Source organism: Musca autumnalis, unplaced genomic scaffold (assembly GCF_047663935.1).
Source record: "Musca autumnalis isolate F117 unplaced genomic scaffold, ASM4766393v1 scaffold_4, whole genome shotgun sequence".
NCBI lineage: Eukaryota > Metazoa > Arthropoda > Insecta > Diptera > Muscidae > Musca > Musca autumnalis.
The window spans coordinates 65,177,625-65,190,469 of record NW_027411977.1 but is presented as its reverse complement, the minus strand read 5'-3'; the positions used below and the strand labels follow the sequence as shown (position 1 = coordinate 65,190,469).

At 37.0% G+C, this 12,845-nt stretch overlaps 1 protein-coding gene across 2 annotated transcripts in view; it reads left to right on the top strand.

The window, feature by feature from the left end:
• Positions 1–11,141, top strand: part of LOC141401632 (uncharacterized) — a 283,351-nt gene extending 272,210 nt beyond the window's left edge. For both annotated transcript variants that reach the window (XM_073981962.1, XM_073981963.1), the window contains 4 exons: positions 5,959–6,152; positions 6,223–6,615; positions 6,677–6,928; positions 10,515–11,141. In XM_073981962.1, coding sequence (XP_073838063.1) covers positions 6,130–6,152; positions 6,223–6,615; positions 6,677–6,928; positions 10,515–10,779 — 933 coding nt within the window. In that variant the 5' untranslated portion in view covers positions 5,959–6,129 and the 3' untranslated portion in view covers positions 10,780–11,141. The remainder of the gene's footprint in view (positions 1–5,958; positions 6,153–6,222; positions 6,616–6,676; positions 6,929–10,514) is intronic.
• Positions 11,142–12,845: the final 1,704 nt, after the last annotated feature.

Sequence of the window (12,845 nt, the reverse complement as noted above, 5' to 3'; positions counted from 1 at the left end):
TTCAATTACAACGGACTTGAGTTGTTGTTGTTGCAGTCATACGTGGAATTCAAAGACAGGAAGTCTAAACCCCGTAGAGTGGAACATTGAGTTCCCCAAGGAGGGATGATATCTCCGGAATCATTTAACCTCTATCTTTCTTCAATTCCACGCCTTCCCGACGGAGGGTTAATTACGTACGCGGCTGATTGTACACTCATGGCGTCAGGTCCCAACATTGGTAACATTTGTGACAGGCTAAACGACTATCTCATTGGTCTTGCACAGTTTTTGCACGCAAGGAATATGAAAATATCAACCACTAAGTCAACAGACACACTGTTCACCACATGGACAGCGCAAATGAACCTCCCACTGAATGTGCAGGTCGATGGTTCAATTATTCCGTCCACAAACAACCCCAAAGTCCTGGGGGTTCACATTCGATAGCATGTATAGGTCGTCCGAGCATGCTACAGTTATCTGCGATAAGTTGGAAACCAGGAAACCTTGTTAACCACATACAACGCGATAGGTCGGTCTGTGGTAAGCTATGTGGCGCCAGCGTGGTTTGCTAGCGTAAGTGATACACATTGCGACAACTTACAAATCTGCTAGAATACTGCCCTGAGAACAGCTACATGATGTCACGTCATTTCTTCAGTGGACCATTTACATGAGGAGACCAAGATCCTGCCGGTGCGTCGACACTACAAGATGTTGACGATGCAGTACTTGCTTGGATGCAAGACCACCCAAATCAACATCTGGTGGATCTGGAAAGGGAGGTCCAGAGATATAAAAAGATAGCACCTTGATCAACGTTCTTATCAGGCAGGTTTGAGAGATATCCACAATGATGCGGTCACTGAGGCTCTAGAAGCCTATAGTGAAGAAACCTTTGGACTAATCCTATTCAGGTGGCGTCCTTTCTGAACTTGGAGCTGGAGGCAGAGCCGAATCAATGAAATGAAGACATACACATACATGTAGATGCTGCTACAACAACAACATCTTTATGAGTCGGAAAACCATCATAGTCGGGGCGATTCAGGAAACAAAGCTAACCGCCACTTGTAGCTTGCAACGTTGCGATGGTTACAACGTTTTGCGGAAGGATCACACAAGAAGCGGACGAGGTTTGTCCAGTACAGACCTATCTTGCTTGAGCTTAAGGCTTCGACACATAAGAAGCATGGCATTCTTGCTGAGTTAAAGGCCTCGACTAATAAGAAGCATGGCATTCTTGCTTAAGTCATATCTGATAAAAGACTAAAGACCAAGTTCGACCTAATAAAAAGACTTAACAATCACATTTGAATTAGGTCGAACTTGGTCTTTAGTCATTTACCAGATATGACTTAAGCAAGAATGCCATGCTCCTTATTAGTCGAGGCCTTTAACTCTAGTGACCCATACATGGAATGTAAAGAGGTAGCAGTAAAGTGTGTACTACTGAGGTAGAGCTGCTTAATGTGTACATACCGACGATGAATAGCTATGCCCTGCGTTATATACCCGTTATTAGTTCGCTTTTAGAGGGCAATAACCATATCCTGGAAGAAGACTTCAATGCCGTCCTAGATAATGAGCGCTGGCCGAGCAAATTGATAGATCCACGTTTTGCACGGCGAATCAATACGCTCCTACGAGGATAAGAGGAGATTGCCACAGCTCGCCAGATATCGCCATTGTGGCACCAGTAGTGCAATTCTCTAACACATTTTTGGAGTTAACGACAAAAATCGGTAAAATTAAAATGTTTATATTTTCGGTAATTAACGATATTATTCGGTAAGTTAGTGACCAATAGAAGTAGTCGCAAAGTTTTCGCAAACTTTTTCGTTTTAATGTTACCGATTTTTGTCGGTAACTCAAAAAATGAGTTAGAGAATCGCACTACAGGCGTGATAAATGACGTATCCTGGCAACCAGTAATTTTCCTTGTCTCCGACCACCTTCCGATCATCGTCTCCGACCTCCCGATTTCATAACCTCTGAACTCCGTTCTTTTCTGAACCATGAGAAAGCAGATTGACATGGGGTCAGAGAATTTACTCGATTAGCTGAGAGAACTTTCCGGGACATAATCAATGCAGCAGCCGCTCCCATACATACCTGATGGTCGAATACCCGAAATCAGACCAAATTTCCAGCAGAAGCGACGGGACTAGAGCAAATGAGCATGACGAACATTGTCATCCAACCCCTGAAGACCCAAGAGTTGGAGACTTTCTCTTGAAGTCAACAGCCGAACATAAACGGAAAATTGGCTAAACCACCTGAAGCAATGCAACATTGGTCCAGAATTGAGTAAATTGCGAGCAAAGGATAAATGACTCGAATCCGTAAAAGCTGTCACGACATCCACACGAGAACAACACATCGTAGAACCAACTCTACTTCCCACCAACATACAAATCAACATTTGAACATGCGAAAAAATATCCATGCCTAGTCACTAACAATCCCAGATGTGATCATACTATACAGCAATGCCGTTCTTTGGTATTGTTGAAGTTACGAAGCTGTTCGGCAATTCACACACACATTCCGAACGCAACAAAAGAGAGAACATGTTTTGATTTGTTTTTGTTTTACAGCATGTGTGCATATAACCTTATGTGCCCTCTTCTTGGTCGGCAGTGCTATACAGGTACCATACGTTTCAAGAGCAACAAATAGCACACTACCCAAGCCGCAGTCAGTTTGCAAGATCTTTCTGATTATACCGGCAGCAGTTGTCAATTTATTCTTCAGGCGATCAAAATATGACAGGGAATTCATTATTGTAGTCATGACGTACTTACCACAAGGCATCAGTTCGACATGAGACTCACCTTCAATGACGATAAGCGGGTTGTACGCATACGTACAAATCTAGAAATAGGTCGGTAACCCCCGCAGTAGAGCAGCCATCATGACAATCCAAACAAATGGACCTTATATAGATTTTCCGTATGACCAGAGACAAAATCCTGGCACATGACCTCAGACAACATAGCGAGCACGCTATTTCAAGAAGCGAATTTAAATGCGCCTTTAAAGCCCACAAATATGGCTAGAACATAATTGGCATTTGAGTCGTTCCTCGCCCGATTAGACGACTTAAACAACGCTAAACTCGAGCCTTTTTCCAAGCATGCGGGAAGTAACCTTGACGAATGCAAACGCTAAGAACGGACTCAATATAATGAGGTATAATTTTCCAGATGGCTTTGCACATGCTTCTAAAAATACCGTCGGTGCCTGTCAACTTCAAACGTTCCAAGTCCGAACGCTACTCCAACAAGCGCAGCTCAAAATATCTAAATTCCACCACCACTTATCGTGGAACTAGTATGCAACACTTGTATGTCAACCTGACGCTTAGATATATATACCATTTCGGTACACATGATATACTGTTCCCGAGGGATCAGTCCTGTTGTCATGTATAGAACTCCTCCAATTATTTACATTTTAAGAACGGACCCAATATTTTCAGACATGACAGACTATAAGTTATACTTCTAGTAATACTGTCGACTTCTGGAGATTTGCTACTACAGCCTCAGCCAATTCTCCAACAATCGTAGGAATTGATACAGCCAATTATACTCGTACTGTCGATTCTCGGCAATTGTCTTCTTCTAACCCGCAACTTCTAATCAGCAACTTCAAAGCGTTTCAAGTCAGAATTTGGAAAAAAAACTCTACATTCTTCCCCAAAGCTCGAGGCAGTAGCCGAGGAACTAGTATGTTACGCCTGAAAGTCTATCTGACGCTTTGTCCCACCATGTCGGTACATAAGATATACTGTTCCCCAATCATCATCTCTTTTGTCCTGTATATAGCTCCTCCAATTATTTTCGTTCTTTTAAGAACGGACCCAACATTCTCAAGCATGACTTTCCAGATAGCTTTATACATACTTCCAATCATACTGTCAATTCCTGACGATTTACTACTTCTAATCGAACAGATACCGCTTGCATTCTCAAAGCCTTCCAAGTCTAAAGCAGGCATGACCAAAAAGAGAACGGAGAAAATGTGAATGTATTCAAAATATTGGTAACTTATAACAGTGTGTTAGTAAGTTTGTATTCACGCAAGCTATAAAACAATAAGAAATCAAAACATTTGTTCTCTTTTGTACGCTCTTTCTGTGCATTCGGGCCGTGTGCGTGTAAATTGCCGAAAATCATCGGCACCGCCGTGCCAAATGTGACCCTGCTTGGTCTAAAGGTTCACTCAATTCTCCAGCAAGTGAAAGAAGTGATTGAGGACTCAATATACTCAGGCACGACTTTACAGATAACTTTAAATATACTTCCAGTCATGCCGTCGATTCCTGACGATTTTCTATTCCTGTCTCAGCCAATTTTCCAACAAGCGAAATAATTTATTGAGTCTCCCTGTTGACCTGTACAAAGCTCCTCCAATTGTATTATTTACTTCAAGACTGTTTGCAAGGAATTGTGCGTTCTAAGAACAGCAAGGAACTTAGCTTTACGCTGAGCCATAATTACGCATTGATACCTCTAGCTCTTTGGGTCGGATCTTGACATAAATAAAGTGTGTATCCCTTCGAACAGTTGTAAATGATTAACACAGAAGATGATTGATTCGATGTTATATTTTTGGTATCTTCTTGTTGTAGTGCTTTTGTTTGTGTTCACGAATGAACTAGTTCAATTGAACGATTCATTGAAAATAGCGTATGACCTAGACCAGTCGATATTGTTCACTGAGCACGGAGCAAAAGAACGATTCAGAGCCTGTGAACGATTGAACGAAAGGCCAGATGACCAACATATGTAGCTTACTGGCGAATGATTGATGTTCAGAAAGAACTACCAAATTCACTTAAAAGAGCGATTTCTTATTTCTTTTTCTCTCCTGCTGAGCAATGAGTCGAAGCTTTCGTATAAAAAAAACCCGAAAGACCTGCGGGACAACAAGACGAAGCTACTGTTTGAAAGTTTTGATACGCAACTTTATGGGTAGCACTCAAAAATAATTCCCAAGAACCTTTTTGCTGTTGTGTGTGTACCAAGAGATTAGAGTTGTACAGTTCACGAATGAACTAGTTCAATTTAACGATTCATTGAAAATAGCGTATGAACTAGATCAGTCGATATAGTTCACTGAGCGCGGAACAAGAGAACGATTCAGAGCCTGTGAACGATTGAATGAAAGGCCAGCTGACCAAAAGAGCTTACTGACGAATGATTGAACTACTGTACAGAAAGAATGACCTAGTTAAAAGAGAGATTTCTTTTTCTTAAGAAATGCTTTGTCTCCCTTCTATTCTCCTGAAATCATCTCTCCTTCACTACACTCTGGTACTGAGAGCAGTTTTGTCCTATAGCCGCGTTTTTATACCCTCCATTATAATATGCGGGTTATCATTAAATTTGATATTCCGTTTGTAACACATTGAAATATTCGTCGGAGACTCTATCAGCATAAAACTCTTGATCAGCATAAAACTCGAAGTCGAAAAAGCCATGTCCGTCCGTCTGTCTGTTGAAATCTAGATACCACTCGCCTCAATATCCAACTGAAATAGCAGAATTTTGGTATTTAGTCTTCGGTGGTGATATAAAACTTTCCACCCGAATTTTGTCGCTATAGCTCCACGCCTCCATATAGCCCCCATAGAACGGTACCTCCCGATTTTCCGTATTTTGAAGCTGGATACCTCAATATACAACCGAAATGGTACTTAGTCTCCGTTGGGGTTATAAAACTTTACTACTGAAATTTGTCGGCATAGGTCTATGTCTTCATATAGCCCCTATAGAACGGTCCCTCCCGATTTTCGGTATTTTAAAGGGTGTGGCCTCAATATACCATCGAAATGAATGAAATTTGGTATTAAGTCTCCGTTCAAAATTATCTTCTAAAATCTCATAATACCAGCTGCCATATCCCTCGATTATCAAGCTGCAGTTCGTTTTTAATGCTAATCTGAATGTTCTCTTCTATTTCCAGATACATATAGAAAATAATGAAAGTCTAGCCCCTTAAAAAAACAAACGTGAGCAAGCAAAATAATTTTCTGTTAAAGAAAATTCGATAATTTTGAAAATTTCAACAACTTCACTGTGAGAAGCTCAGCTTTAATTATCCTACCTTTTATTACTACACAAACACACCCAAATAATGCATGAAAGACGTGTTAAAAAGTAAGTTAACATTTTTCACAATTATCCTCTTCTCTTCCCTAAATATTCATAACATTTCTCCCAATTCTAGGATTAAAGGTGGTCACTATGTTGCCACACATGGACGCTCAACACCAGATCCACCCTATGTACATTCGAATCGTGGCTATTCAACCGATGGCGAAGAATCACATCGTGCACCCTCCGAACGCACAATGTCCGAATATACCATAGCACATGAACGAACTTCACCGCAGGGACATTATCACTCATCGCGTAAAACCCGCATTAATAACGGTCATACGAATGGTCACTATTCAACATCGGTGGTTGATAGTGGTGGTCCACGTTCGCTAAGTGGTCCACCACCAACACGACTACCACCGCGTGCACCCTCAGCTTTGAGTTATGATCATAATGGTGGTGACACGGGTAGTGATATTTACGTGACGAGTGCGGCGTATAAGGCACCATCGGAAATAAGGTGACGTTTTTTTATTTTAGATAATGTTTAAGAAATATTTAATTTTTGTTTGTATTTACAGTCGCTATAGTCACCGCCCACCATCAAGAGCACCACGCAGTGTTTATTCTGTTGCCAGTACTGCAAAAACGGGTCGTAGTGCACGAAGTACTACAAAAAGGGGAGCCAAAATTGAAACAATGTCGGCACCAAATCCATTTTGTCCAAATGTCAAGGGTGTCTGCTGTCTTATGTTGCTGTTAAATTTGGGTCTCATTCTTGTTACGCTAGGCTTTGTGATTGTGGTGCAATTCTATGAACCGCTTTATGTTTGGTAAGTGTTTAACCTGCGGATAAATATAAACCCATAGTCAATATACATATACACATATTCACTCGGACATTTACTTTGAGAAGCTTTCACAGTTCAACTGTGTTGGACTCGAAAATTTCACTTCAGCCTGGCTGAATAGTATTTTCCATAGGAAAATTTCAATTCAGCCTGGCTGAATAGTATTTTCCACAGGAAAATTTCAATTCAGCCTGGCTGAATAGTATTTTCCATAGGAAAATTTCAATTCAGCCTGGCTGAATAGTATTTTCTATAGAAAAATTCCAATTCCTGGCTGAATAGTATTTTCCATAGGAAAATTTCAATTCGGCCTGGCTGAATAGTATTTTCCATAGGAAATTTTCAATTCAGCCTGACTGAATAGTATTTTCCATGGGAAATTTTCAATTCAGCCTGGCTAAATAGCATTTTCTGTATGAAAATTTCAATTCAGCCTGGCTGAATAGTGTTTTCTATAGGGAAATTTCAATTCAACCTGTCTGAATAATATTCTCCATAGGAAAATTTCAATTCAGCCTGGCTGAATAGTATTTTCGATAAGAAAATTTCAATTCAGCCTGGCTGAATAATATTTTCCATAGAAAATTTCAATTCAGCCTGGCTGAATAGTATTTTCTATAGGAAAATTTCAATTCAGCCTGGCTGAATAGTATTTGTTCTATAGAAAAAATTCAATTCAGCCTGGCTGAATAGTATTTTTTCCATAGGAAAATTTCAATTCAGCCTGGCTGAATAGTGTTTTCTATAGGGACATTTCAATTCAACCTGTCTGAATAATATTTTCCATAGGAAAATTTCAATTCAGCCTGGCTGAATAGTATTTTCCATAGGAAAATTTCAATTCAGCCTGGCTGAATAATATTTTCCATAGGAAAATTTCAATTCAACCTGGCTTAATAGTATTTTCCATAGGAAAATTTCAATTCAGCCTGGCTGAATAGTATTTTCCATAGGAAAATTTCAATTCAGCATGGCTGAATAGTATTTTCCATAGGAAAATTTCAATTCAGCCTGACTGAATAGTATTTTCCATAGGAAAATGTCAGTTCAGCCTGGCTGAATAGTATTTTTTCTATAGGAAAATTTCAATTCAGCCTGGCTGAATAGTATTTGTTCTATAGAAAAAATTCAATTCAGCCTGGCTGAATAGTATTTGTTCTATAGAAAAAATTCAATTCAGCCTGGCTGAATAGTATTTTTTCTATAGGAAAAATTCAATTCAGCCTGGCTGAATAGTATTTTCCGTAGGAAAATTTCAATTCAGCCTGGCTGAATAGTATTTTTTCTATAGGAAAAATTCAATTCAGCCTGGCTGAATAGTATTTTTTTTATAGGAAAAATTCAATTCAGCCTGGCTGTATCGTATTTTTTCTATAGGAAAAATTCAATTCAGCCTGGCTGAATAGTATTTTTTCTATAGGAAAAATTCAATTCAGCCTGGCTGAATAGTATTTTTTCTATAGGAAAAATTCAATTCAGCCTGGCTGAATAGTATTTTTTCTATAGGAAAAATTCAATTCAGCCTGGCTGAATAGTATTTTTTCTATAGGAAAAATTCAATTCAGCCTGGCTGAATAGTATTTTTTCTATAGGAAAAATTCAATTCAGCCTGGCTGAATAGTATTTTTTCTATAGGAAAAATTCAATTCAGCCTGGCTGAATAGTATTTTTTCTATAGGAAAAATTCAATTCAGCCTGGCTGAATAGTATTTTTTCTATAGGAAAAATTCAATTCAGCCTGGCTGAATAGTATTTTTTCTATAGGAAAAATTCAATTCAGCCTGGCTGAATAGTATTTTTTCTATAGGAAAAATTCAATTCAGCCTGGCTGAATAGTATTTTTTCTATAGGAAAAATTCAATTCAGCCTGGCTGAATAGTATTTTTTCTATAGGAAAAATTCAATTCAGCCTGGCTGAATAGTATTTTTTCTATAGGAAAAATTCAATTCAGCCTGGCTGAATAGTATTTTTTCTATAGGAAAAATTCAATTCAGCCTGGCTGAATAGTATTTTTTCTATAGGAAAAATTCAATTCAGCCTGGCTGAATAGTATTTTTTCTATAGGAAAAATTCAATTCAGCCTGGCTGAATAGTATTTTTTCTATAGGAAGAATTCAATTCAGCCTGGCTGAATAGTATTTTTTCTATAGGAAAAATTCAATTCAGCCTGGCTGAATAGTATTTTCCATAGGAAAATTTCAATTCAGCCTGGCCGAATAGTATTTTCCATAGGAAAATTTCAATTCAGCCTGGCTGAATAGTATTTTCCATAGGAAAATTTCAATTCAGCCTGGCTGAATAGTATTTTCCATAGGAAAATTTCAATTCAGCCTGGCTGAATAGTATTTTCCATAGGAAAATTTCAATTCAGCCTGGCTGATTAGTATTTTCCATAGGAAAATTTCAATTCAGCCTGGCTGAATAGTATTTTTTCTATAGGAAAAATTCAATTCAGCCTGGCTGAATAGTATTTTTTCTATAGGAAAAATTCAATTCACCCTGGCTGAATAGTATTTTTTCTATAGGAAAAATTCAATTCACCCTGACTGAATAGTATTTTTTCTATAGGAAAAATTCAATTCAGCCTGGCTGAATAGTATTTTTTCTATAGGAAAAATTCAATTCAGCCTGGCTGAATAGTATTTTTTCTATAGGAAAAATTCAATTCAGCCTGGCTGAATAGTATTTTCCATAGGAAAATTTCAATTCAGCCTGGCTGAATAGTATTTTCCACAGGAAAATTTCAATTCAGCCTGGCTGAATAGTATTTTCCATAGGAAAATTTCAATTCAGCCTGGCTGAATAGTATTTTCCATAGGAAAATTTCAATTCAGCCTGGCTGAATAGTATTTTCCATAGGAAAATTTCAATTCAGCCTGGCTGAATAGTATTTTCCATAGGAAAATTTCAATTCAGCCTGGCTGAATAGTATTTTTTCTATAGGAAAAATTCAATTCAGCTTGGCTGAATAGTATTTTTTCTATAGGAAAAATTCAATTCAGCTTGGCTGAATAGTATTTTTTCTATAGGAAAAATTCAATTCAGCCTGGCTGAATAGCATATTTTCAATTTAGACTGGCTGAATAGTATTTTCAATAGGAAAATTTCAATTCAGCCTGGCTGAATAGTATTTTCCATAGGAAAATTTCAATTCAGCCTGGCTGAATAGTATTTTCCATAGGAAAATTTCAATTCAGTCTGGCTGAATAGTATTTTCCATAGGAAAATTTCAATTCAGCCTGGCTGAATAGTATTTTCTATAGGAAAATTTCAATTCAGTCTGGCTGAATAGTATTTTCCATAGGAAAATTTCAATTCAGCCTGGCTGAATAGTATTTTCTATAGGAAAATTTGAATTTAGCCTGGCTGAATAGTATTTTCCATAGGAATATTTCAATTCAGCCTGGCTGAAGGAAAATTTCAATTCAGCCTGGCTGAATAGTATTTTCTATAGGAATATTTAGGAATGAAGTATATATTTATATTATATATGTATATATGGAAATACATATACATACATACATATGTTATTATATAATAAACAAACTTTATTTTTTTACTTTACAGGATCCTTGGTATAATTTTCCTGATTTTCGGTTTCTTAACACTAATCGGTTGTATGGTTTATTGTGTGTATGTGTGTCGAGATGCCAAAACACCATCACAAGTGCGCAACGAAGATCTCTATTGGACACGACATTGGCAAAAGAATATCGGCTATACACCGCAAGAAATTAATTACAAAGCCGACAAATACGATGCCTACTCAGATCGTTATTCGGTTGGTAAAATGAGTGGTAAATATTCGGATAGAGAAAGCAATCGTTATTAATTCTACATAGGACCGAATGCCTCAATCAGCAATTATTCAACGAGATGGGGAGATACCATATCCCTACGAAACAACAACACACATTATGAAAAATCCAAACAAACAAATTGTATTCTAACGTACCTGCTGCTGCGCAAGTGACTTGCAAGTTCGTATGGTTAGCAGAATAAAGAAAATAAAAAATTCATAATATATAATATTTAATAATAATTTTTATATAAAAATTTAATTATTGTTATAAATTAACTAATTTTAATTTCATATATAATAGTAAACAAATATATGAAATGATTAATATAATTAATCATTTTTGTAAGGAAATGCCATACACAATTATACATCACTCTTCAAGTAACTAAAAACATAATAACTAATTCTCAAAAATCTTTTTTTGTGTACTCTACGCCTTGAATTTCTGCTCTACAAGAGGAAGGTCAAACAATCGTTATAGGTGGTCATAATCAACGATGTGACACACAATCCCGGCCTATCCTCACCAATAGTCATTTTTTAACAAAATCATAACAAACCAACAACAAAAAAACCAATATCTAAAAACTCAATTACTGTATTATATAATTATACTAAATAAATTAATTTAACAACAAATGTAAAAAAATGTTTATAAAATTTTTTTACATTATTTCTTTGTGTATTTTTTTTCTTTAATAATAAGTTTTAATTATTAATTGTTAAATTATAAATAGTGTTTATATGTATTTTAATATTTACCCATAATCTATTGATTTTATACACACATACATACACATCTAAGCTAATTATACAAAATGTCTCTTTGTATGTATGTATATAAAATAATGAATTAAAAAAAAAACAATGTAAATAACAATTAAGTTTATAAAATTAATAAATAAATATAATAACAAAATTAAAAAAATAAGTTAGGTATTAATTAATTCGGTACAACGTCAAATGACTGACATGTGTACAATGTATATTAGGGTGATGACCAGTGCTAGGAAACTAAGCCACTCGGACTACGTCGGTGTTTTCCAAATACCAAAATTACAACGAATACCCCAAATACCAAAATTATCTAGTTTAATCTAAACAAGTAAGAATGGCGTTAAGTTCGCCCGGGCCGAACTTGTTAAACCCTCCGCCACATGTTGTATTGAAGTAAAATGGAATAATTAGTTTCCTTTCGTGTATGAAGAAGACTTAATACTAAATTTCAGCAATTTCGGTAAAACAATGTGAGGCACCATTCTATGGGGGCTATTTCAAAACGTCGATCTATACCGACAAATTTCTGACGGAAAGTTTTTAGGCTCAAAGTGACTAAATACCAAATTTCCTATATATCGGTAAGAGAATGTGGCTAAAACTTAAAAAATACCGAAAATAAAGATGTACGCTTCTATGGGGATATAGGAAGACGTGGACCTATACTGATAATACTCTTCTTGAATATTTTATAACTCTAGGAAGACGAAATAACGAATTTCAGCTATTTCGGTTGGATATTGACGTCACAATCTTCAGTATTACGAAAATCGGGAGGTACCGTTCTATGGGGGCTATATCGAAACGTGGACCTATACCGACGAATTTTGTCAGAAATGGGGCAATATGAAAGCGTGGACCTGTACAGACATATGTCTGGCGAACAGTTTTATATCACATTGAAGACTAAATACCAAATTTTAGCCATTTTTGTGGAATATTGAAGACCCAACCTTCAAAGTACGAAAAATCGGGAGGTATCTTTCCATGGGGGCTATTTGAAGGCAGGTCTACGCCACCGACACATTTAAAGGGGAAGTTTGAGTACCCCCAACGAAGTCTAAACACCAAATTGCAGCCATTTCGGTGGAATATTGAGGCCACAACGTTCAAAATACCGAAAATCGGGAGGGGGCTATATGAAGGCATGGAGCGATACCGACAAAATTCTTGGAGAAAGTTTTGTACCCCTAAAGAAGACTACGTACCAGCCATTTTGGTAGGATAATGAAGCTAAAACCTTAAAAATACCGAAAATCGGGAGGTACCGTTATATGGGGGCTATATGAAGGTGTGGACCGATACCGACAAAATCCTGG